The sequence below is a fragment of the Phocoena sinus genome, chromosome 8 (genome assembly GCF_008692025.1).
Source record: "Phocoena sinus isolate mPhoSin1 chromosome 8, mPhoSin1.pri, whole genome shotgun sequence".
NCBI classification, from domain to species: domain Eukaryota; kingdom Metazoa; phylum Chordata; class Mammalia; order Artiodactyla; family Phocoenidae; genus Phocoena; species Phocoena sinus.
In genome coordinates, this window is record NC_045770.1 from 87,455,541 (window position 1) to 87,482,935 (window position 27,395).

The 27,395-nt window shown below is 42.9% G+C and overlaps 1 protein-coding gene across 1 annotated transcript in view; it reads left to right on the forward strand.

Moving 5' to 3' along the window:
* LDLRAD3 (low density lipoprotein receptor class A domain containing 3) overlaps positions 1–27,395 on the forward strand; it is a 258,143-nt gene that overhangs the window by 119,016 nt on the left and 111,732 nt on the right. Inside the window, exon 4 of the mRNA XM_032638780.1 lies at positions 22,126–22,260. Within this exon, the coding sequence (XP_032494671.1) occupies positions 22,126–22,260 (135 nt within the window). The remainder of the gene's footprint in view (positions 1–22,125; positions 22,261–27,395) is intronic.

Genomic DNA, 27,395 nt, shown 5'->3' on the forward strand with positions numbered 1-27,395 from the left:
GACCCAGCTCCACTCAACGACCAGCAAGCTCCAGTGCTGGACACCCTATGCCAAACAACTAGCAAGACAGGAACACAACCCCACCCATTAGCAGAGAGGCTGCCTAAAATCATAAGTTCACAGACACCCCAAAAACATACCACTGGACGCGGTCCTGCCCACCAGAAAAACAGGATCCAGCCTCATCCACCAGAACACAAGCAAGCACCAGTCCCCTCCACCCGAAAGCCTACACAACCCACTGAACCAACTGGGGGCAGACAACAAAAACGACAGGAACTACGAACCTGCAACCTGTGAAAAGGAGACCCCAAACACAGTAGGTTAAGCAAAATGAGAAGACAGAGAAATATGCAGCAGATGAAGGAGCAAAGTAAAAACATAAACAAACACCAGACCAAACAAATGAAGAGGAAATAGGCAGTCTACCTGAAAAAGGATTCAGAGTAATGAGAGTAAAGATGATCCAAAATCTTGGAAATAGAATGGAGAAAATGCAAGAAACGTATAACAAGGACCTAGAAGAACTAAAGAGCAAACAAACAATGATGAGCAACACAATAAATGAAATTAAAAGTTCTCCAGAAGGAATCAATAGCAGAATAACTGAGGCAGAAGAATGGATAAGTGACCTGGAAGATAAAATAGTGGAAATAACTACTGCAGAGGAGAATAAAGAAAAAAGAATGAAAAGAATTGAGGACAGCCTCAGAGACCTCTGGGACAACATTAAATGCACCAACATTCGAATTATAGGGGTCCCAGAAGAAGAAGAGAAAAAGAAAGGACTGAGAAAATATTGGAAGGGATTATAGTTGAAAACTTCCAGAATATAGGAAAGGAAATAGTCAATCTAGTCCTGGAAGCACAGAGTCCCATACAGGATAAATCCAAGGAGAAACACACCAAGACACATATTACTCAAACTATCAAAAATTAAATACAAAGAAAAAAATATTAAAAGCAACAAGGGAAAAGCAACAAATAACATACAAGGGAATCCCCATAAGGTTAACAGCTGATCTTTCAGTAAAAACTCTGTAAACCAGAAAGGAGTGGCAGGACATATTGAAAGTGATGAAAGGGAAAAACCTACGATGAAGATTACCCAGCAAGGATCTCATTCAGATTCTATGGAGAAATTAAAACCTTTACAGACAAGCAAATCTAAGAGAATTCAGCACCACCAAACCAGCTTTACAACAAATGCCAAAGGAACTTCTCTAGGCAGGAAACACAAGAGAAGGAAAAGACCTACAATAACAAACCCAAAGCAATAAAGAAAATGGTAATAGGAACATAAATATCAATAATTGCCTTATATGTAAATGGATTAAATGCTCCAACCAAAAGGCATAGACTGGCTGAATGGATACAAAAACAAGACCCGTATATATGCTATCTACAAGAGACCCACTTCAGACCAAGGGACACATACAGACTGAAAGTGAGGGGATGGAAAAAGATACTCCATGCAGACGGAAAACAGAAGAAAGCTGGAGTAGCAATTCTCATATTAGACAAAATAGACTTTAAAATAAAGACGATTACAAGAGACAAAGAAGGACACTACATAATGATCAAGGGATCGATCCAAGAAGAAGATATAACAACTGTAAATATTTATTCACCCAACATAGGAGCACCTCAATACATAAGGCAAATACTAACAGCCATAAAAGGGGAAATCGACAGTAACACATTCATAGTAGGGGACTTTAACACCCCACTTTCACCAATGGACAGATCATCCAAAATGAAAATTAATAAGGAAACACAAGCTTTAAATGACGCATTAAACAAGATGGACTTAATTAATATTTATAGGACATTCCATCCAAAAACAATAGAATACACTTTCTTCTCAAGTGCTCGTGGAACATTCTCCAGGATAGATCATATGTTGGGTCACAAATCAAGCCTTGGCAAATTTAAGAAAATTGAAATCATATCAAGTATCTTTTCTGACCACAACGCTATAAGACTAGATATCAATTACGGGAGAAAAACTGTAAAAAAATACAAACACAGGGAGGCTAAACAATACACTACTAAATAACCAAAAGATCACTGAAGAAATCAAAGAGGAAATCAAAAAATACCTAGAAACAAATGACAGTGAAAACACGATGACCCAAAACCTATGGGATGTAGCAAAAGCAGTTCTAAGAGGGAAGTTTATAGCAATACAATCCTACCTCAAGAAACAAGAAACATCAATAAACAACCTAATCTTACACCTAAAGCAATTAGAGAAAGAAGAACAAAAAACCCCCCAAAGTTAGCAGAAGGAAAGAAATCATAAAGAACAGATCAGAAATAAATGAAAAAGAAATGAAGGAAACAGTAGCAAAGATCAGTAAAACGAAAAGCTGATTCTTTGAGAAGATAAACAAAATTGATAAAACATTAGTCAGACTCATCAAGCAAAAGAGGGAGAAGACTCAAATCAACAGAATTAGAAAAGAAACAGGAGAAGTAACAACTGACACTGCAGAAATACAAAGGATCATGAGAGATTACTACAAGCAACTATATGCCAATAAAATGGGCAACCTGGAAAAAATGGACAAATTCTTAGAAAAGCACAACCTTCCAAAACTGAACCAGGAAGAAATAGAAAATATAAACAGACCAATCACAAGCCCTGAAATTGAGACTGTGATTAAAAATCTTCCAACAAACAAAAGCCCGGGACCAGATGGCTTCACAGGCGAATTCTATCAAACATTTAGAGAAGAGCTAACACCTGTCCTTCTCAAACTCTTCTAAAATATAGCAGAGGGATGAACACTCCCAAACTCATTCTACGAGGCCACCATCACCCTGATACCAAAACCAGACAAAGATGTCACAAAAAAACTACAGGCCAATATCACTGATGAACATAGATGCAAAAATCCTCAACAAAATACTAGCGAACAGAATCCAAGAGCGCATGAAAAGGATCGTACATCTTGATCAAGTGGGGTTTATCCCAGGAATGCAAGGATTCTTTAATATATGCAAATCAATCAATGTGATACACCATATTAAAAAATTGAATGATGAAAACCATATGGTAATCTCAATAGATGCAGGAAAAGCTTTTGACAAAATTCAACACCCATTTATGATAAAAACCCTCCAGAAAGTAGGCATAGAGGGACCTTACCTCAACATAATACAGGCCATATATGACAAACCCACAGCAAACATTGTTCTCAGTGGTGAAAAACTGAAACCGTTTCCACTAAGATCAGGAACAAGACAAGGTTGCCCAGTCTCATGGCTATTATTCAATTAGTTTTGGAAGTTTTAGCCCCAGCAATCAGAGAAGAAAAAGAAATAAAAGGAATCCAAATCGGAAAAGAAGAAGTAAAACTGTAACTGTTTGCAGTTGACATGATACTATACATAGAGCTTCCTAAAGATGCTACCAGAAAACTCCTAGAGCTAATCAATGAATTTGGTAAAGTAGCAGGATACAAAATTAATGCACAGAAATCTCTCGCATTCCTATACAGTAATGATGAAAAATCTGAAAGAGAAATTAAGGAAAGACTCCCATTTACCATTGCAACAAAAAGAATAAAATACCTAGAAATAAACCTACCTAAGGAGACAAAAGACCTGTATGCAGACAACTACAGGACACTGGTGAAAGAAATTAAAGATGATACAAACTGATGGAGAGATATACCATGTTCTTGAATTGGAAAAATCAACTTTGTGAAAATGACTCTACTACCCAAAGCAATCTACAGATTCAATGCAATCCCTATCAGACTACTAATAGCATTTTTCACAGAGCTAGAACAAAAAATGTCACAATTTGTATGGAAACAGAAAAGACCCTGAATAGCCAAAAGCAATCTTGAGAAGAAAAATGGACGTGGAGGAATCAGGCTCCCTGACTTCAGACTATACTATAAACCTATAGTAATCAAGACAGTATGGTCCTGGCACAAAAACAGAAATACAGATCAATGGAAGAGGATAGAAAGCCCAGAGATAAACCCACGCACATATGGTCACCTTATCTTTGATAAAGGAGGCAAGAATATCCATTGGAGAAAAGACAGCTTCTTCAATAATTGTTGCTGGGAAAACTGGACAGCTATATGTAAAAGAATGAAATTAGAACACTCCCTAACACCATACACAAAAAATAAACTCAAAATGGATTAAAGACCTAAATGTAAGGTCAGACACTATAAAACTCTTAGAGGAAAGCATAGGCAGAACACTCTATGACATAAATCACAGCAAGATCCTTCTTGGCCCACCTCCTAGAGAAATGAAAATAAAAACAAAAATAAACAAATGAGACCTAACTTAAAAAAAACTTAAAAGCTTTTGCACAGCAAAGGAAACCATAAACAAGACAAAAAGAGAACCGTCAGAATGGGAGAAAATATTTACAAACGAAGCAACTGACAAAGGATTAATCTCCAAAATATACAAGCAGCTCATGCAGCTCAATATGAAAAAAACAAACAACTCAATCCAAAAATGGACAGAAGACCTAAATAGACATTTCTCCAAAGAAGGTATACAAATTGCCAACAAACACATGAAAGGATGCTCAACATCACTAATCATTAGAGAAATGCAAATGAAAACTACAATGAGGTATCACCTCACTCCAGTCAGAATGGCCATCATCAAAAAAATCTACAAACAATAAATGCTGAAGAGGGTGTGGAGAAAAGGGAACCCTCTCGCATTGTTGGTGGGAATGTAAATTGATACAGCCACTATGGAGAACAGTATGGAGGTTCCTTAAAAAACTAAAAATAGAACTACCAAACAACCCAGCAGTTCCACTACTGGGCATATACCCTGAGAAAACCATAATTCAAAAAGTCATTTACCATAATGTTCATTGCAGCTCTATTTACAATAGCCAGGACATGGAAGCAACCTAAGTGTCCATCGACAGATGAATGGATAAAGAAGTGGCACATATACACAATGGAATATTACTCAGCCATAAAAAGAAACGAAATTGAGTTATTTGTAGTGAGGTGGATGGACCTAGAGTTTGTCATACAGAGTGAAGTAAGTCAGAAAGAAAAAAAACAAATACCATATGCTAACACATATATACGGAATCTAAAAAAAAAAAGGTTCTGAAGAACTTAGGGGCAGGACAGGAATAAAGGTGCAGATGTAGAGAATGGACTTGAGGACATGGGGTGGGGGGAAGCTGGGATGAAGTGAGAGAGTGGCATGGACATATATACACTACCAAATGTAAAATTGATAGCTAGTGGGAAGCAGCCGCATAGCACAGGGAGATCAGCTCTGTGCTTTGTGACCACCTAGAAGGGTGGGATAGGGAGGTTGGGAGGGAGATGCAAGAAGGAGGGGATATGGGGATATATGTATATGTATAGCTGATTCACCTTGTTATACAGCAGAAACTAACACAACATTGTAAAGCAATTATACTCCAATGAAGATGTTAAAAAAAAAAGAATATGCTCCTGGAAAAAAATCCAAGTAGTATAGAAAGCTAAAGTGTTCCTTGACTTGTGACCACCTGATTCCTTTTACCTGGTATATAATATTCCATGGTATCAACACACAGACAGACAGACAGACACACACACACCTCCTCTTGTTCTCTCTACACCTCCTGCCTCTTAGCAGTCTTGGTGTTGAAGCTCACCTCACTACTCCTTGGCCTGGATATACTGGTGCCTTGCTTGGCAGCATCTCTGTGTCCAAATCCACACTCAGCAGTTTCAGTGACCTTCAGGTGTCCCTTTCCCGCCTTTCACGCTGTTCCAGCTCCCCCAGCAGTTCGCTTTGTACCTGCTTCTGGTTCCTCTGGTCACTGCTTAGTTTATTCTTTTTCTTTTCCCCTTCAATGTTTAGACTGCTGGAGCCTTTCTAACTGTAGTTGGCTCTTGACAAACTTACACATTTACCTTCTGCACTTATATATTTTAATAACCCTTTTCTCTTCTGATTATTGTAAAGAACTTGCGAAATATAGAAAAGTATAAAGAGGAAAGAAAAAATGCCTAGAAGGCAATGCTGTTAATATGTGGGTTATTTTGTGATAGTCATCCCCCCTACCCTATCTGTCTACCTATCATCTATCTTCTCTAATATGTTTAATTGAGATGTCCTCTTTATTGTGACCATTTCCTCATGTTATTAAGTTTTTTCGAAGCATAAGTTTTAATGACTCCAGGGATTGTTTTGATAAACTGATTTTCCCTTACCCTGTTGGTTCTATTTTAAGTCTTTGAGGAGGAGAGTGACTATCTCCTGTGTTCTTTTATGTCTTTCCAGGGAACAATCATTGCTGTACTGTCCCAAGAGGGACACAGAGAGTTTATAACTCTACTGTATGCATTCTCCTGTTGCCTTATTTCACCTTCTGGGTCTCAAATGGCAGAGATATGGCAGAGCTGCTAGATTGCTGAATGGTTAGTAAGTAGAGGGGCTGAACGCCAGCTTAGCGAGGAGGGTGCATATCCCTAACAGGGTAGGGGCCTGACTGAGCAAAATGACTCTGGAGCTGGGGTCTGGCCTCAGATTTGTGTTCTGCCCTAGGGAAGCACCAGTTGGGCTTCTTACATAATCTCCTTGCACAGTGGTTTTCTCTAGAATGGAGGTACTGACAGCCTGCTTTCCAGGTTTGTTGTGAGGGTTAGATGAGATAATATCTGAAAAGTGCTAGTGTGGTACTAAGTACTGTCCATAGGGATCTTATCACGGAAGGGGGGAATTTTATATATATCATCATACATATGTACTAGAGAGTAATTCAATGGCAATAAAAACAAGTGTGATGCATTACAGTATGTACATTCTAAATGATTGTGTCATCCTGTGTACTGTTTGCCATAATTAAGAACCCTGTATGATTAAATGTTTGGATATTGGTCTTTAATTGTCTAAATGCGTAAATTATATTCACTCTAAATTAAGCCAATGAGGATTAAGCCAGCATTTTCCTCTGGCATATCTGCCATTTGAAAAGAGTGGTTCTCACTCACTGTTCTGAAAACTGGTAAATAAAAGGAAAGAATCAAGCATTTATCCTCCCTTTCATATATGAATTACACTTCTGAGTAATTAAATAGCTGACTTAGAAAAGTTTTTTTTTATTGAAGAATACCAGCTAATAGAAGAATGAGAGAATTAGAGTATGTCTATTTTATAACCCCTAATGAAGAAATGGATCATCAAATGGCTGCTAAAACCATTAGATGAAAAATTGAAAGGGAGCTTTATGATGTATGGATCAGGCAGAAAAGTCCCGAAACGGGCAGTCAATCTTCTCACAGATGACTTTGAATCAGTATTGCTTCACTTCAAGTGGATTGTAGAAACCTTATCACTCTGTGGATCTCTCTGTATTATAGTTGTCTTAAATAGTACATCTTCATGCTTTAAAAATCCCAAAAGATGGGCTTCCCTGGTGGCGCAGTGGTTGAGAGTCCGCCTGCCGATGCAGGGGACACGGGTTCGTGCCCCGGTCCGGGAAGATCCCACATGCCGGGGAGCGGCTGGGCCCGTGAGCCATGGCCGCTGAGCCTGCGCGTCCGGAGCCTGTGCTCCGCAACGGGAGAGGCCACAACAGTGAGAGGCCTGCGTACCGAAAAAAAAAAAAAAAAAAAAAAAAAAAAATCTTAAAAAAAAAAAATCCCAAAAGACAATGTTTTAATGTTTGCTTTAACTTTTCAAGTATGTTTAAAAGAACTCCAGAGGAGAAGATTCGTCTATTATATTTACCCAGATATTTACCATTTTGGTTGCTCTTCCTTCGTTCCGGATGTTCCAGGTTTTTTTCTGGTATCATTTTCCTTCTGTCTGAAGAACTTCCTTTAGCAATTCTTTTAAAGCAGGTCTGCTGGCAACAAATTCTCTTAATTTTCCTTCATCTGAGAGTGTCTTTATTTCACCTGCTTTCCTAAAGGATATGTTTACTGCATGTAGAATTCTGGGGTGGCAGTTCTTTTCTTTAAAGCACTTTAAAAATGTTGTGCCACTTCCCCTGGCTTCTCTTGTTTCCAGTGAGAAATTTGCAGTTATTTTAAACTGTTTTCCCTTAGAGAATACACCACTTTTATCTGGCTGCTTTGAAGATTTGTTTTGTTTTTAGTTTTTACCACTTAGATGACAGTGTGTCTTGGATGACAATGTGTCTGGGTACGTGGATCTCTTTGTTTATCCTGTTTAGGGTTCTCTTTGAATCTGTAGGGTTTTGTCTTTTGCTGTACTTAGTACATTTTCAACTATTCTCTCTCTCTTTTTTTAAATTGAAATATAGTTGATTTACAATCAATCCTCTTTCTGTTTTTCTTGTGGGATTCTGATAACAATTTTAGGTCCCTGAAACTCTGTTCATTTTTTAATCAATCTTTTTTCTTTTTATTATCCAGATTGGATAATTTCTATTACTCTTTTGTCAGGTTTACTTTTTCCTCTGTCATCTCCAGTCTACTTTCGAGCCCACACAATGTGACTCTTTTTTACTTTGGTTACTATATTTTTCAGTTCTGAAATTTCCTTTTGGTTCTTCTTTACATCTTGTGTTCCTCTGCTGAGACTTTCTATTTTCCATTTGTTTCGAGAGTGTTTGTGATTGCTTGTTAGTATTTGTATAATCGCTGCTTTAAAGTCTCTGTCACAAAATTCCAACATCTGCCTTATCTTGCTGTTGGTGTCTGTTGATGATCCTTTCCCATGAGAGTTGAGATTTTCCTGTTTTTTCATATGACAAGTAATTTTGGATTTTATTTTGATTATTTTGATTACTATGCATGACACTTTGGGTTTTGTTTAAATCCCACAGAGAAGGCTTGTATTTTTGTTTAAGTGGACAAATGACTCTGCTGGGTCAGGCTACAAGTTCCTAACAGCCCTCTGGAAGGGCAATAAAGCCCTCAGTGGACTGTAGTCACAGTTGTTTTTAGACTGTTTTTGCAGTGCTGCTTGGACCTGTTCCGTGTCTGCACCTCCCAGTGGCCAGTCTGGGACCCGGGCAGTGGTCTATGCGTTTAGTTCTTACCATCTTTAGTCTGCTGATTAGGACCAGATCCATGCATGTGCATCTTGGGAATCAGCCTCAGAGTTCAAAAACAACTTTATGAAGTTGATTTCCCAAGTTCCTCCCTCTCCGTGATCTCTCTGATATTTGCCAGTTTCCTGGGAGTCTGAGAGGGGAAAAAGAAGGTAAACTTAGCACCATTTCAGTGCTAGTTCAAATTTTGGTCTTCTTCCACAGTTGGTCTGCTCCAATTTACTTTTCAGAATCTAAAAATAGCTGTTACATGTATTCTGTCCAGGTTTTCTTTAGCTGCATTCAGTAGGAGAGCCAGGGTGTGGTGTGATTGCCGCATCTGACCTGGAATTGGATCCTCCCATAAGTCAGCTGGAGCATCACAAGAAAAGAGACGACCAGACATTTGCCTTCTGATACAACCCAAAAGGAACACACATCACCACTCTATGGTATTTCTGCCCCCAAACATCCAACCTGGATCTGATTGAGCCTCTTGGTCTGTCTTAGTCAATTCAGGCTGCTATAATAAAATACCATACACTGGGTGGCTTACGCAACAGAAGCTTACTTCTCCCAGATCTGGAAGTCCAGGATCAGAGTACCAGCGTGGTCAGGTTGGTGGTGTGGACCCTCTCTCTGGTCATAACCTCACATGGCCTTCCTTGGTGTGTGCACACAGAGAGAGAAATCCTCATCATCATCTTATAAGGGCGCCCATCCCATCATGAGAACAGCACCCTCGTGACCTCATCTAACCCTAAGCACCTCCCAAAGACCCCACCTCCTAATTCCATCCATTAGGGGTCAGTGTTTCCACATATGAATTTGGGGGGAACACGAACATGCAGTTCTTAACACTAACCGCTAGTTTATAGGAAATTCAGGGACAGAGGAACATGTGAGTGACCCCGTGGGTAGACAAATGGCCAGCTCTGGAATGTGGAATATTCTCCACCACTCAGTTTCAGCCACAAATAAATTCTAAGAAAAAAAATTAGAAGGGGGAGCCTACAGATTCAAAGAGACCAAGAGACAAGCCAACCAAATGTAATATGTGGACCTTGTTTCAACCCTGATTCAAACAAACCAACTGTTCAAAAAATTGAGATAGTTGGGAAATCTTGAATTGTGGCTGTATATCTAATGATATTAAGGCATTATTATTGAGTTTTTAAGTTTAAGGATGGCATTCTGTTTATTTATTTTTTAAAAATCCTTATCTTTGAGAAACATATACTGGAGTATATGAAAGTGAAATTACATGGTATCTAGGATGTGCTTCAAGCCTTTCCTCTGGGGTGGGGTCGGGGTGGGGGGCGGATAGTGGGTGAGGTAGGACTGAAACAGATGTGTCAGCGTATTGGTAATTCTTTTTCATTTTAATTATGGGTTTATTACTTAGACACTGGAAAATAAATTTTTTTCTTTCTTTTTTTAATTGAAGTATAGTTGATTTACATTGTTGTGTTAGTTACCGCTGAATAGCAAAGTGATTCATTATACATATATATACATTCTTTTTTTTAAAATATTCTTTTCCATTATGGTTTATCATAGGATATTGAATATAATTCCCTGTGCTATGCAGTTGGACCTTGTTGTTTATCCATTCCATATATAAAAGCTTACATCTGCTAACCCCGACCTCCTACTCCATCCCTCCCCCAAGGCCCTCCCCCTTGGCAACCACAGGTCTGGTCTCTATGTCCATCGTTTTGTTTCTGTTTCATAGGTTCATTTGTGTCATATTTTTAGATTCCACATATAAGTGATATCATATGGTATTTGTCTTTCTCTTTCTGACTCACTTCAGTTAGTATGATAATCTCTAGTTGTATCTGTGTTGCTGCAAATGACATTATTTCATTCTTTTTTATGGCTGAGTAGTATTCCATTGTATACATGTACCACATCTTCTTTATCCATTTATCTGTCGATGGACATTTATGTTGTTTCTATGTCTTGGCTATTGTGAATAGTGCTGCTATGAACATAGGAGTGCATGTATCTTTTTGAATTATAGTTTTGTCTGGATACATGCCCAGGAGTGGGGATGCTGGATCATATGGTAATTCTATCCTTAGTTTTCTGAGGAACCTCCACACTGTCTTGCACAGTGACTGTACCAACTTACATTCCCACCAACAGTGTAGGAGCGTTCCGTTTTCTCCACACCCTCTCCAGCATTTGTTGTTTGTAGACTTTTTAATGATGGCCATTCTGACTGGTGTGAGGTGGTACCTCCTTGTAGTTTTGATCTGCATTTCTCTAACAGTTAGCAATGTTCAGCATCTTTTCTTGTGCCTCTTGGCCATCTCTATGTCTTCTTTGGAGAAATATCTATTTAAGTCTTCTGCCCATTTTTGGATTGTAATGGTAATTATTAAAACCAGGTGATTGGGGGCTTCCCTGGTGGCGCAGTGGTTGAGAGTCCGCCTGCCGATGCAGGAGACACGGGTTCGTGCCCCGGTCCGGGAAGATCCCATGTGCCGCGGAGCGGCTGGGCCCGTGAGCCATGGCCTCTGAGCCTGTGCTCCGCAACCGGAGGGGCCACAACAGTGAGAGCCCCGTGTACCGCCAAAAAAAAAAAAAAAAAAAAAAAAAAAAAACCAGGTGATTGAAACACAGGGGTTCCCTATGCCAGTCTCTATTTTTGTATGTAACTGGAATTTTCCATAATAAAATGGTAAAAAGAAATAAAAGATAAAGGAGCAGTTTTGTTGGGTGATGTCTTGACTTCAGCAAATAATTGGAGAGTCATATTTTTAAAGAACTTTATTTCTGTGGATGTGTTTTCCACTGTTTGCATTCATTTTGCAGGAGGAAGGATAAGCAAGGACCAGTGTTTCCTTCTAGAGGATCACAGTGCTGAGATTTTGCCCTTTCACTTCCTTCCTTTCTCCTTTTTACTGGGTTTGGCCTCTTCCTCCTGCCTTGGGCTCAGACATCCTTGGCTGGCAGTGAAGCCCGGATGGGCTGTTAGCACAGCTCTCCCCCGGTCCTCCGTCAGGGAGGACAGGTACTCCTTCCAGGAACTGAGTTATGGCAGAGTGGTCTGGGTGACCACGGTGGAAAATTCTTTCAAGTGGGATCTTCTGCTGCTGTTTTCAGCATAGTTGTGCTCAGAAAACCCGCTGCGTACTGGACTGTTTTTCGCCCACTGCTGATGAATTCTGGCCTGTCCCCTAAAGAGCTGAATTGCTCAGCCAGTGTGTTTATATTTTTTAATCACGGAGCCCCTTGGTGCTTGTGTATTTCTGTAGCTTTATTCATGTCAACCCAGATCAGATTCCACATGTCTTCTTCACCCCTCAGCAGATCCATGAGTGGAAGCCTCAGGGAGCTGTGCCTCACGTCGGAGGGGCTGGGTCAGCAGAGGGGCGGGAGGATGCTTGCACCCTATGCTTCCAAGCTCCATCAGCAAGGTCCCCTTAAAGCCTCCTGTACGACCTGCTTCCTTAGGGAGTTGTTCCTGGTCTGCCGAGCCTGGGCTGGTCATTCTGTGTGTTGGCACAGCATCTTGGGCCCCCTCCAAACAAATCAGAGGCCTGCCCTGAACAACCTGTAAAGATAACTCCTCTCCTCTCCAGTCTCCCACTCTGTCTCCTTCCCCTGATTCACTCTTCTCCTCTGCACTTAACACCACTGTTTGTTTATTTTCTGCCTTCTCTGCTACACCATGATGGCCATGAGATGGTATTGTTGCATGGTTCACAGCTGTACTCCCAGTGCCAAGTGTATAGTCTGGCTCAGCCTTAGCACGGGATAAATGCATGTGGAATAAATTACACTTCTCATGCTTTATCTTCAGTGCACATTGACCTGCCTGCCTCCCCACTAGAGTGTAAGCTCTTTAAGAACAGACTGGGCTGGGGGCTTCCCTGGTGGCGCAGTGGTTGAGAGTCCGCCTGCCGATGCAGGGGACACAGATTCATGCCCGGGCCGGGGAAGATCCCACATGCCGCGGAGCGGCTGGGCCCGTGAGCCATGGCTGCTCAGCCTGTGCGTCTGGAGCCTGTGCTCCGCAACGGGAGAGGCCACAACAGTGAGAGGCCCGCGTACCACAAAAAAAAGAACAGACTGGGTTTTCTTTTATCCCCAGTGCCTAGTAGAGTGCTTCATTTATAGGCAAACTAAATATCTGTGGAATGAGTGGATCAAGCAGCTAATCAAACAGAGGGTTAAAGAAGAAGACAGACGGTCAGGATATATTCTCGACATTGGGATGTCTTGGCCTCTTCTTGGGTTTCAGATGTGCACCCAGAGGGCACATTTAGGCAGCACATTGTTCATTCACCCCAGCTCCTACCTTCTTTCAGACTCTCATTCTCTTTCTACAGTTTCTGTGCCAGACACCCTGCAAGATGCTGCAGGGGGTAAAGAGATGGGTCAGATGCAGGACCCTGGCAATGTTGAGGTGACCCTCAAGCAAGGGAGACAGAAAGAGTCATACCCAAATAAATACAATATGGCTTGACAGTGGAGAGTGCTGTGGGAACCACTGATGGGAGAGATTATTTGCCTCTGGGCTCATCAGTGGGAGTTGTTGAAGGAGATGGACCTAGGAAGATGGGTGCCATTTAAAAGTTGGCAATACGATTCCGTGGAGTCTTTTCGGCTAAGGGCTCAGCAGTGAGGTGTGCAGACTGTGCAGAGCATAAGAAGCCACTTGACTGACAGTGACTGAGTACTTACTATGTATATGGCACATTTCTATGTGCTTTACACGTGTGATATTTTAGGCTGATAACATTATGACTCCCTGTTTGTAGATAAGGAAGTGAGACATAGAAAGGTTAAATAACTTGCCTAAGGTCACACAGTAAGTGACAGAGTTGTAACATCAACCCAGGCAGTATAAATCCAGGGTCTGAACTCGTAACCACTATACTGTGTATCCCCAATGATAATTATTATTACAAGCATTTATTGAGCACCTGCTGTGGGCCACATGCAATTCTCAGTTATTCAGGTGCATTAAATTTTTTTTTTTAAATTTTTGTTGGAGTATAGTTGATTTACAATGTTGTGTTAGTTTCAGGTGAGTGAAAGTGAGTCAGTTATGCATATACATATAAACACTCTTTTTAAGATTATTTTCCCATATAGGTTGTTACAGAGTATCAGAGTTCCCTGTGCTATACAGTAGGTCCTTATTAGTTATCTATTTTATATACAGTAGTGTGTACATGTCAATCCCAATCTCCCAATTTATCCCTCTCCCCATCCCCCCTTGGTAACCGTAAGTTTGTTCTCTACATCTGTGACTCTGTTTTTCTATTTTGTAAATCGGTTCATTTGTATCCGGTGCATTATCTTAATTTTCACAAAATCTTAAGACAGAGGCACTATTCTTATTTCCATTTTACAGATAAGGAAATTGAGGCTGAACGAAGCTAAAGCATTTTCCTAATGTCATGTGGCTAGTGAGTGGTAGAGCTGAAATTTGAACCCAGGTGAACTTCTTACCCTCACTGCTAATCATTACAGAAAAATGTATGCTCGGAAGGGTAGGCTGGGGCAGGTTGTGAAAAGTTAAGAGTCTGGTTAATAAGTACCAGGGATGTAATGTACAACATGATACATATCATTAATGCTGCTATACGTTATATATAAAAGCTGTTAAGAGAGTCAATCCTAACAGTTCTCATCACAAGGAAAATAATTTTTTTCTAGTTATTTAATTTTGTATCTATATGAGATAATGGATGTTCACGAAACTTACTGTGATAATCATTTCATGATGTATGTGAATCAAATCATCGTGCCGTACACCTTAAACTTATACAGTGCTGTATGTTAATCATATCTCAATAAAACTGGAAGAGAAAAAAGTTAACAGTCTAGGATTGTATTTTATACGCAACGAGGAGCAGTTGATTCTGAGCTGAGTGCAGAGCGAGGAGAGGGAGAAGGTCAAGCATGGCTGGAGCCCGGGGAGCTGGGACGTGGTGGTCCCTTTAATGGAAGTGGATCCAAGAAGAGAGGGAGAAGTTGGGGAGAGAGGGAAGGATGTCCGTTTCAGACATGCAGAGCTTGAGGTGAGGGGGTCTTCAGGCAGAGATGTCCACGAAGCATCAAGAGAAAGAGGATTATCGCTGGAGGGAAGATTTGGGGAGCCATCCACAGAAGGGTGGTGGTTGAAGCAGTGAAGTCGAAATTGGCGGGAGACAGGCTGGGGGGTTGGACAAGAGGTAGCCAGGCCCAGGAAGCCTTTACAAGGAGGAGGAAACAAACGGCCATTAGCAATGAATCAGGGTCTGCCACTGCCACTGCACTGCCTCTCGAAGGGTTCTGAAAGTTCGGATCCTTCGGGTCCTTAGAGGCTGGGGAAAAGGCAGACGGGATTGAGGAACCTTTGCCTCCTCCTGCTTTACCAGAGTGGTGGCGCCTCCCCTCCTGCAGACTCGGAAGACGGAAGACAGCTGCACATGGCCCTGATCTGTCTCGGGGGCCAAGGGCTGCTGGGAGAGGTCCTGTGGGTGGACTCTGAAAGGAAGGCAAGAACTTGCAGCTGGCCACAGACAAGCCACCTCTTCTTTGAAGGTCCAGGCTGCCAGCATTTTCCAGGCCACAAAGGAGCAGTGCTTGTTAATGGGTCGGATTATTTGCAGAGAGGCTTGGGGCCAGGCATCCTGTGTCCTGGAACAGAGGAAGTCTCGGAGCAGCTCCATCTCCCCCATTTGCCTGGTTCCCAGGGAAACGGGGGCTGGGAAGACAAGATACCCACGGAGACCATGAGGTTGGGATGCTCGGCGAGGAAGTGGGCGGGCACCACAGCGGGACGGGGAGCAGATGGGGGATGTGGGGACTGGTGGCCAGGAGGTTCTCATTGATGTGTTTTGTCAAGAACCCTTTGAGGTGGGAGAGGGGCCGACTTCACAGACTTTAAATGGATTAAAGGCGACATTTCCTACGTCCCGCTGGAGACAGATTGCTTCATTTCCTGTCTTGAAGCTGGTCAGTTGCTTTTGGACGACTGCAGTGGGCCCTGGGTCCTTTCCCTCAGATGTGGTTGAGGTGAATGCCACCAGTTTAATTAACCACTGAGCTTAACCTTCTCACTCCTCCCTCCCCTGGGCAGGGAGAGACAACTCCTCTTTCCTGAGTACTGTGGGCTGGGAAACAGATTCTAAGATCTCTGTGTTTGTGGTGGCAATAATAGCTGGGGAACTTTGGAGTCGCAGTTGAATTTTTGAAGTTAACTCTGCGGACAGTTTTCCATCCTTACTGAAATAAATACTATAAAATGCAATGTTCCTCTTCCTAGTTAAGCGAGTAAAATAATACATTTTTTCAGTGACTGGGAAACCTCAGGAAGGACAAAGAAAACATACATGTGGAGCACATTAAATATTGCTAGAAGATGCAGAGATACAACATCCCAGAGTAGGAAGCGTTTCATAGTCAGTTTATGGGCCGTCTGTTGATCAGTTATGTTTCAGGGTCCTGGGTGAGGATCCACGGCATCACAGAAACCCCTAAGACTTGACTTCTGTCCCCCCCAGAGCCTATAGGTTTGGTCCACCATACATGCACCCTGAAATCTGGCTTAAGCCTGGTAAATGCTGCAGAGGTCCTGGAAGAAATATAGCAAAACTTGAGCTGTCTGGGGTCTTTGGGGAGATTTTACTCTAGGTAAGTGAGTGTGCCTCTGACAACAGGGATCTCCTCTTGGCTTCCTCAGTGTCTACCTCTGTTGGTGACAGTGCAGGGCCGTTCTTACGAATGTTAGTTTTTAGACTGGGCTATAATACAGGGTTGTCTTTGGCTCCTTTTAGAACTTTCTGGTCTCTTTTGAAGCTATCTTAGGCTGCTCTGCTTTTGGAATTCTTCAGGTGGCTTTTTATAGCTTTGTGGTCCCCTCCCATAGTTGTCAGCTTTTATTTCTTGCAATTTGTCTGCAGGTTGGCCACGGCGTCCTCTCTCTCTTCTAATTTGCCGTGTCCTTGGGAACTGGAACACAAACCTTGCTGGAATTTACATAACCGGAGAATCAACAGACCTGGGGGAGGGGAAGGCTGGAGGGCCCTTCCTTGAGAACACTCCCAGCACTTAAAGGACAATAACATCCCAAAGTGTGTTTTGATGGTTCGGAGGCCTTTTTCTGGCTTGCTGCTGGTTTTGGGGAGGTTCCTCTAGCATCCTCTGCCTCTGTTTCTCTGCCCTGCATTGGGGGCGGGGGGACATAGTATTTTATGAGGAGCCCTTGACAAGGAGAAATCCCAGGTATGTCTGTTTACCAGCGTGTACCTGTGTTCTCTGAACAACAGGGCACCTAAGTGTGAAAGATACTAAAGACAGGGGTTTGTGAGCCAGAGAGAATTTTTTTTTTTTTTTTTTTGCCGGTCACGGGCCTCTCACTGTTGTGGCCTCTCCCGTTGCGGAGCACAGGCTCCAGACGCGCAGGCTCAGCGGCCATGGCTCACGGGACCAGCCGCTCCGCGGCATGTGGGATCTTCCCGGACCGGAGCACGAACCCGCGTCCCCTGCATCGGCAGGCGGACTCTCAACCACTGCGCCACCAGGGAAGCCCCTGAGCCAGAGAGAATTTTGTGGGAAAAGAGAAAAGGAAAAGGAAAGTGAGTGATCATTGAGACATCTCTGCCAGACTAGACTCTTAGAAACTTTTAGTGGAGTCTTTCCAACATACTGAAAAGGAAAAATAAAATTAAATGAACACCTGTGTTTCCCAACAGCCTGTTTTAAAAATCATATTACCTATAGTTATGGTTAAATTATTATAACTATATTAACAAGTTAATAATACTATATTATATTATAATAATAATACATTATAATATTATAACTCTATTAACTATGGTTAATAATACCATATTGTGTATTTGAAAGTTGCTAAGAGAGTAGATCCTAAAAGTTTTCATCACAAAGGAGATGTTTGTAACTATGTGAGGCGATGGGTGTTGACTCACTGTGGTGATCATTTGCAGTATATACATATATCAAATCATCCTGCTGTACACGTGAAACAAATACAGTATTATTTGTCAGTTATATCTCAGTGAAAAAAGTCATTGCCATATTGCCTTATTTGCTTCAGATTTTTAAAATAATAAAGTGTTACCAAATATTATAAGTCTACAGTACACCCCTTTCTGACCCTATCCTTCTCCCTTCTCTCCAGAGACATCCTTTGTCCTGAACTTAGGGTTGTTTCTTCCAATGCGAGTATATATTTTTGTATCTTCAATAATTGATAGTATTCTTTTGCATGGGTAACTTCATCTAATTGGTACAACACTATACATATTCTTCTGTAATTTTTATTCTTATATAACTTGCATATATCTTCTATAACTTCGCCCCCTCTATTGAATTTGTGAGATTGATCCATCTTGATCCTGGTTCATTCTTTTTTTTTGATTTTGTATTCTTTTTTTTATTGAAGTATAGTTGATTTACAGTGTTAATTTCTGCTGTACAGCAAAGTGACTCAGTTATCTACATATATACATTCTTCTTTATATTCTTTTCCATTATGGCTTATCCCAGGATATTGAATATGCTTCCCTGTGCTATACAGTAGGGCCTTATTGTTTATTGGTTCATTCATTTTTTTTTCGGTACGCGAGCCTCTCACTGTTGTGGCCTCTCCCCGTTGCGGAGCACAGGCTCCGGACGCACAGGCTCAGCAGGCATGGCTCACAGGCCCAGCCGCTCCGCGGCATGTGGGATCTTCCCAGACCGGGGCTCGAATGCGTGTCCCCTGCATCGGCAGGCGGACTCTCAACCACTGCGCCACCAGGGAGGCCCTGGTTCATTCATTTTTTACTGCTGTTCAGCGAGGGTTGGCAAACGATAGCCCCTGGGCCAAATTGGCCTACGCCCTGTTTTGCAAGTTACTTACTTTAAACGTACTTACTACCTGTAAATCAAGTTTTATTGGAGCACAGTCCTGCCCTCCGTTTATGAATTGTCCATGGCCGCTTTGTACCACAATGGCAAAGTTGAGTAGTTAAGACACAGTGCAAGACCCAAACGTTAGCAAAGCCTAGAGTATTTACTATCTGGCCCTGTACAGTAAAAGCTAGCCATCCCCTCTTGTAGAATTCTAACAGTGTAGCACATGGTATTAATTCTCCTGTGGGTGAACATTTGGGTCATTTCTAATATTTTTATTTTACAAGCAGTGGTTCAGCACACATTTCTGTTTGTTCAGGATTCTCCCCTGAGTGTGTAGCTGGAAGTGAAATGACTGGGCCATGGGGCATATGACCCTTAAATATCACCAGGTATCACTAAGTTGGTCTCCAAGGTGGATCTACCAATTTGCACTCCCACGAGTAGTCTCTGAGACTTCCTCTCCCTCCCCATCCTGGCCAACAACCTGGGATTTTAAGACCTTAAGTTTGGTGAGTCTGCTGCAGTTAAAGTGGTGCTTCACTACTGGCCATAGTCAACATCTTTTCAAGTTGTTATTGAGCGTTTGCCATTGCTCTGATGGGAATTGCCCTGTCATGTCCTTTGCCTATTTTCCTGTTGAGTTGTTTGTCTTTTTTCTTTTTTTTTTTTTTTGCGGTACGCAGGCCTCTCACTGTTGTGGCCTCTCCCATTGCAGAGCACAGGCTCCGGACGCGCAGGCTCAGCGGCCATGGCTCACGGGCCCAGCCGCTCCACGGCATGTGGGATCTTCCCGGACCGGGGCACGAACCCGTGTCCCCTGCATCGGCAGGCAGACTCTCAACCATTGCGCCACCAGGGAAGCCCTGTCTTTTTTCTTTTGAGTAGTGAGAGTTCTTTCTGTATTCTGGTCCTAGTCCTTTGGTTATATGCGTTAATACCAAATATATGTATTCATTCTATGCACTGAAATTGGTTCTCAGTCCCTGTGGATTCTTTATCAGTAGAGCTGTGTCTTAAGATATAGCCAGTCTTAATTCATTTGAAGATACGTGTGATCTGGATATACACATACGTACATATATACACATATATGTGGTATGCGTGTATATACACACGTGCACACGCACACACATGTGACTTCTTTTCCTTGGGAAAGTTTGTGAGGTTGAAAGGGTCTAAGGCTGACGAGAAGTCAGTAGATGCCATCGCGTCTGCAGGGTTGCTTCAGCACCGCCTTCCCTGCTGGGGCGGTTCACGTAAGTTTGCAGCAGCCCCATCTTGGGGCAATTCAGGTGCCTTTCCAAGGCTGTCCATTCGAGCGAGCTGACCGTTGCTGACGCTTTGGCTGTGTAGATGTGACCCACAAGGTCCCCGGGAAGCCAGAGGCCACGTGGTGGGATGCTGAAGGGTTTGGAGCGCTGCCCTGGACAGAAACCAAATGTGACTTATGGTTTCGGGTTTCCCCATTTTGGTTTTGGCTGAGGTCAGACCTTGGTTTCAGCACGATCAAGTGGAGCCATTCTCTGGCCCACAGCGATTTAAATAATTACAACTTCCATTTTCAGGCCAGACTCCTTTTGCTTACCTTCAGGCTGGTCCGTCATCTTCAAAACTGAGAGCACTGGCTTCCCCATCCCTCTACCTCCTCTGACCTTTCAAATCAAACTTTCTGAGTTGAACAGTTAAAAACTAAAAAACTCCACAGCCCTTTGGGTTTCCAGGGCCCTGTGAAGTCTGCAGCTATGCCATCTCTGTGCCATCTTAACAATCGCTCCGTGAGGCATATGGGGAAGATAAGTTACAACTGCCATCCTGCTGGTGAGGACCATCTGGAGACGCCGGTGCTGGCTTGTTCCTGATCCCGTGGCCGTCTTCAGTGATGGCTGTGCCATCCCGCTCTGGTGCTCTTCGTACCACGTATGATGCAGATGCCGGCTCAGTTTGTGACCCGAGATCCCACGATGACCCCTCTTCGTTATCACCAATATCACTCCTTCAGGGAGGATCACACTCTGGGGGGCTGAGGCAGACATAACTCAGGGAGCATGTCCAACATTTCCTGAGCCTGTGCTACATGTGTACATTTTCCTCACATGTCATCTCCTTTGATGCTTAAATTAATGCTGTAAGCAGCAGGGCTAGCTTCATGGACCTGTGACCTGCACAGGCTCCGTGCTTAGCTTAGAAGCACGCCACACTTGGTTTAATGCCCAGCACTTATCTTCTTGAAGTTTTAAATAATTTTTGAACAGTTGACCTTGCATTTTCAGTTTGCACTAGGCCCTGCAAATTATGGAGTCAGTCCTGCACGCAGATAAAGGAACTGAGGCTCAGAGAAGTGAAGTAAGTTACCCAAGATCACACAGCTAATAAATGGCAGACTGCGGGCTGGAGTAATTTCTACTTTGCTGCTTTATTGATTGAAAATAGAGCCCTGGAAAGAGCTTGAATTGCACTGCAAGGAGTGAGGAAGCAAGATAAATTGTGCTGTAGAAATAGCGATTTTCCATGGAGATTTGCTTACATGTTGTTCAGCGGTTTTGTGCTGACCTTATGCTAGCTGGTTGCGACCTTCTTCCTTGAGGGTAAGGGCCATTTCTGTCATTTTTTGGGGGGTTCCTGAAAGTGCCTGCAACAGGGAGCTGCTCAGACTGAGCCAGTGGGTTAATGGGCTTCTTTGATTGCAAAGCAGAGATGGAGCTCACCTTGGTGAGCCATAAGGAAACATGAGGACTTACCAGACTGGTCCATAGTTAGGGAACCAGAAGGATCCGACATAGGCCTTGGATTAGATCGTGCCATCACTCCATCAGTGGCAGAGGTTCACGGATCCCTGACCCATCTACTCCATCTGGCTTTGCTCTTTTCTGTGTGTCTCTTATGTTACCGACCATTCCACTCTTGACTCTCCTGGGAGATTCGGGTTTTGCCCCAGGCCCCTCAGAGGCTGCTGGCCCGCCTAGCGTTTGACCAGTTAGGGCGAGGTGTTGCCCTCTGGCCATGTTGGTATGGTTATAGGACACCAGCATGATGACTTGGGAGAAGGAGCTTTTAGAATGGAGCAGAGTAAGTCTCATCCTGTCCAGGTCATTGCCTGACCAGTCTCTCAGGATGGGCTTTGAAGTCAGCCATCCTAGAAGATGAGTTTGCTACTTCCCGAGCAGGGCATACCCCTGGCTGGAGAAGGTGCTGGGGGGTCCTAAGGGGACTGGCTAACCTCCCTGGTGATCTTCTCTGGTTTCCCTTCACAGCAGCAAACCCTTTGCTTTGCTCCACTGCCCGCTACCACTGCAAGAACGGCCTCTGCATTGACAAGAGCTTCATTTGCGATGGGCAAAATAACTGTCAAGACAACAGCGACGAGGAAAGCTGTGAAAGTTCTCAAGGTAGGAGCCCCTCAAGCTCTAAAAAAAATAATTACGACACCACAGCACAGTAACACTGAAGAAAACAACACCCATCCCACGTTCAAATGCAACAGCCATGTTAATTTCTGCTCTTTACCTCGAAACCCTCGTACACATGGTTCTAACCGTAATGCACCTACCATTTTGTATTTCTCACGCATTAAATATCAAATATACATTTTCTCTTCAAAATTGTAATTTGTCCTGCTGCGTTGCACACCGTCTCGGTGCTCTACTGTGGTTTTCTAAATTGTTGCATTGTTGGAGGCCACCTAGGTTGTTTCTTTCCATTGAGTTACTTCTTCAGGATAAATTCAGCAGAGTGGGACACCTTCACAGTTCATGACTACACCTCGTCATACAGCTGTTTGGAAATTTTTAAAAATTTGCCATTGCTGCTAGTATCATCTGCGCGTGTCAGGTTTATAGTAGTATCCCAGGCATTCACTGTTGTTCCCTTTTTCCCATTTTTGCTGATTTAGTAGTCATAGAATGATAGCTCCCCAAATGCTTTAATTTGCATTTCTCTGATTATGAGCAAAGTTAACATTTTCCCCTGGCTGTTTGTTTACTGCCTTGTTTCCTCTTGTATGAATTGCCTATTCCTATCAGAGCTCTCAACCTCAGAGCTGTTGGATGGAAACTGAAGGGTGCATTTGGGGATGGAAAGAGGAGCTTTTTAGGAAACCCAGAAGGACATGGAGGGGTCATATCTTCCCCTGTTAAAACTGACTGGGTACGTTTCTTTACTCATTGTCTCTTTTCCAGTAAACATGTATTTATTTCTTCAGTGATTAGGAAAAAATACAAAGATTTAAAAATGCATGTCAATTGTAAGGCATCCTAAAAAGTATATTTTTCTAATGTTATAAACAGGTATCATCCATATGTAATCTTTACTTTTCTCACTTAGTATTATGTTGCTGTGATCCATCCATTTTATTGTTTATTGGAAGAGTTCATTTGTTTTGACCGTTATTCAGTATTTCACTGTATGACTGTACCACAGTTTACAAATTTAATAATACTGTAAAAAAAGAAAAGCAAGAGAAAGATGGATAGCTGGTTAATTCATATGTTGGGAGGCAGGAAAGATGGGAGGTAAGATGAAGTTAGGTGCAGGTTCCTTTCAAGGTCCTGGCTTTTATTTTGGTTGGTGTTTATTATGTTATTAAAAATGAATGAATGACTGGGTCATGCATAGACCACTGGTGAGAGCACGCCACAAATTAAGGAATTATGAGCCATCCAAATCCGTATGCCTGAGGTCCATAGACGAGAGAAGACAAAATGTGTATCTACATGGACTTTGCCAAAATTTGTACAGAGAGCAGCTCTGGGAGGTGAGTCTTGGGCAGAGTTAGCCTCTGATTGTCCTGACCTAGAAAACTCCCTCCTCGTGTCTTCTCCTCACCAGTGGTTCTCAAAGTTTAATCCTCAGACCGGCAGCATCAGCATCACTTGGGAACCCTTTGGGAATGCAAAGCTCCGGATGTACCCAGGTCCACGGAATCGACCCAGGAGGTGGGCCGAGCAGTCTGTAGTTTAACAAGCCCTCCAGGTGAATTGAATTCACGTGCAAATCTGTGAACTGCTATCTATTATCCACTAACTTTAGAGAGGTTTCTAATCTTGCCATTTGCCTAGGGATTTCTAAACTGATTCAGTGGTGAACGGCAAGGTGTGTTTCTAGGCTTATGCAAAGTCACATTTTTATAAACCAAAGCACATGGCGTTGGGCCATCGGCCATCGGCCACTGGCAGTGGTAGAGGGACAGTAATCACAGAATCAAGTAAAAATTAGCTTAGATAGGCGGGATTGAGAAAATTTTTCCATATATATTGTTTCTTACGCGTGTATGTATCCTAGACTCACTAATGGTGCCCTGAGATGGTCAACAAAGGACTTTCAAGTCTAAAACTTGGAAGTTAGGGAATTCGTCCCTGATGCTTTTAGCAGCACCTACAATGCTCCCCCCAGCCCATGCCTATCCCAGCATTTTGCTGAAGCAGATTTTTTGCTTGCCCTTAAGAAGAACTGTTCCTCTGAAGGCTGGTTCAAGCCCAGCTTGTTCCTCTCTATATATTGTACTCTCATATTATAAGCATGAGGGGTAGGAAGAGTTGGTGGTGGACACATACACACAAAGCCCGACTCTTGGCAAACGCCTCACTTGGAGCAGCTTACCTTAGAATCTCAGCTTTGTGCCTTCCATACCCAATGACCCTCCCTTTAGAAAATAAGCTCATTTTGCAGGTGCTCTCAGAAACGAGTCCCATCAGGGCATGGGTAACAGCTGTCCACTGCTGTCAATGTGACAGCCTCTGAGCAAGGATGCCTGTTGTGGAAAGGCATCTCCATTAGCTACCTAAGAACAGGAAGCTTTTTGGCCTCTCGAATCACACAGATCCTACCTGGTAGCATAGGTAGTGCCCTGCACATGGTGGAGTCAGTGAGTGCTGAAGACTAGAAAAGATTTCTTTGTAAGGTGTTGTTATTAAGCTGTGTTTAATTTGTACCTTGTGCGGTATTACACTGTACACGTGCTAAAGTTATGTGAGTTCAAGTATCCATAATCTATTAAAAAAATCATAAGAAGTATTATTATTACTGCTTAAACAGAACAGATGATTCTGTCATTCCCTCGATGGGGGTATGCCCCCACAGTGCGCATGAGATGGTAATCTGGACCTACCGTTCCCTTGGCCAGCCTGCAGTTCTGCATCTCTCTTAACGATGTAAACGTCCCTCTGCTCCGAGTGCGATTCTGGTATTGAAGGGGATGCTTTTCTCTACCATGTAGCTGCTAAAGCAAACTGACTGCTGATTTTGGTGTTAAAAGGAACACCGTTGTGCCCGTGCTGGGGGAAAACCTGACCCATACTGGGCTTTTGAGAGACTGTAGTGTCTTCCTGAGGAATTTCAGAGGCATCTTGAGTGGACAACGTATCGTCTTATACCACGTAGGATTTGACCTATTGTCATCTTAGTAATAGCGAATATTTATCTAGCCCTACCCTGCACCAGACACTGTGCTGGACACCTTCTGTACACAAGTTCATTTAGTTAAAACACATCCTATCTGCTTCTGCTGGGCTTCCAGCCCTTGAAAAATGCATCTTTGCTTTCAGTTGATGTGGGAAAAGAAAATTATACTTTATAATGTTTATTTTGATGGAGTGGAGAAAACTGACCCCAAGACAGGAAATAGGGTGCTTGAAATACTTCTAATTTGCTGAGGGTATGAAAAAGTCGTGTCTCCACTGAGAGACTCCAGTTTTGGCTGCACCTCTCCTTCCTTCTTCCTCTCGTCGCCATTTAGTTCCCTTCCTTACGCTGACCTTTCAAAGCAACAGCAAACCCTGCCAAGACTCGGAGGCGGGAATGGGACCATGAAAGTGCAGTCACTACTGTACCTTTCGATTCCAGATGGGATGTATTGGAGACCAAAGAACACTGTGCTGGGATCGGATTGTAACTGCGGCTTCATTCATTGGAAGCATAACCTGTTACCAGATAATTCCACAAGCAGTGGCTTTGGAGCAAGCTTTGCATATGGCTTTCTAGGAACTTTCCCTGGGAGGGTGCATCTGAGGGTCAGCAGGTGCTGCTGTGCGCATATTGGCTGTGGCCAGCACTCAGGTGGCCTTAAATATGTTGGATTCAGTCCTAACTGGACAGATAGATCCTTTCCAACTTGGATACATGATAATGTGGCAGGCAGCCTTCAGTGGTTCCCAGCCCCTGGGGTTCATGCCCTGGTATAATCCCATCCCTTTGCATGTGATCTGGACCTTGGAACTAACTTTTTTTTTTTCAATTGTGGCAAACTACACTTAACATAAAATTTACCAGAGTAACCGTTTTTTAAGTATATGGTTCAACAGTGTTAAGTGCATTCACCTTACTCTGTACCCAGTCTCCAGAACATTTCCATTGTGCAAAACTAAGATGCTCTATACCCATTAAACAGCAACTCCCCATTCCCCCTCCCCAACCCCTGGCAACTGCTGTTCTGCTGTGCTTCTATGAATTTGACTATTCTAGATACCTCATATAAATAGAATAATACAGTATTTGTCTTTTTGTGACTGGCTTGGTTCACTTCTGGAATGTCTTCAGAGTTCATCCATGCTGTAGCGTATGTCAGAATTTCCTTCCTTTTTAGTTAAGGCTGAAAAGTACTCCATTGTACATTGGTACCACATTTTGTGTATCCATTCATCTGTTGATAGACATTTGAGTCGCCTCCACCTTTTGGGTTTTGTGAGTCATGCTGCTGTGAACATAGGTGTACAAATTGTGACTCGCTTTCTACAAAGAAAATAGCAGCAGAAGTGATAGGATGTCAATTCCAAGATAAGATTACAAAAGACTCCACGTGTGTTTTGCTTATCTGTCTTGCTCACTCTGACGTCAGCGGCTGCCATGTTGTGGGCTGCACCATGGATAGGCCCATGCGGCAAGGAACTGGGGAGGCCTCCGACCAAACGCCAGCAGGGAATGGAGGCCTTCAGGAGCTACAGGAGTGAGCTCAGAGGTGGCCTCTCCCTTCGTCCAACCTTGAGCTATCTGCAGCCGCAGGAGTCACCTCAACTGTCGCCTTGTAAGAGGCTTGAGCCAGAGCTCAGCCACTCCTGGATTTCTGAGCCACAGAAATGGTGAGATAATAAATGTTTGGTTCTTTAAGCCTGTAGGTTTTGGAGTAATTTGTTATGGCATAATAGAGAACCGACACCATGAATACCTCTTAAGTGGGCCCCACTTCTGATCGTTCTAGTAACAGAGAGCTTATGAAGACTCAGGTGATGGAGAGTCAGTCCTTTGGAAGGTCAAGCAGCTGTTTATAAGAATAGCCATCATGTTAAGCACTAACTATCAGGCACCATTCCAAGCGTTTTACTTATATGTTCCTACTCAGTCCTCACAAAATCCCTGTGAGAGGAGGACCCTCTCACAGAAAATGACCCCCACTTTTCCAGATGAAGAACCCAGGGAACAGAGAGGTTCCGTAGTTGTGCCATGTCCACACAGCGAGTAAGTGGTGAAGTCAGGGATGGGAACTCACGTCCCCTGATGTACGAGCTAACATCCTCCATCACCCCGTGATGTA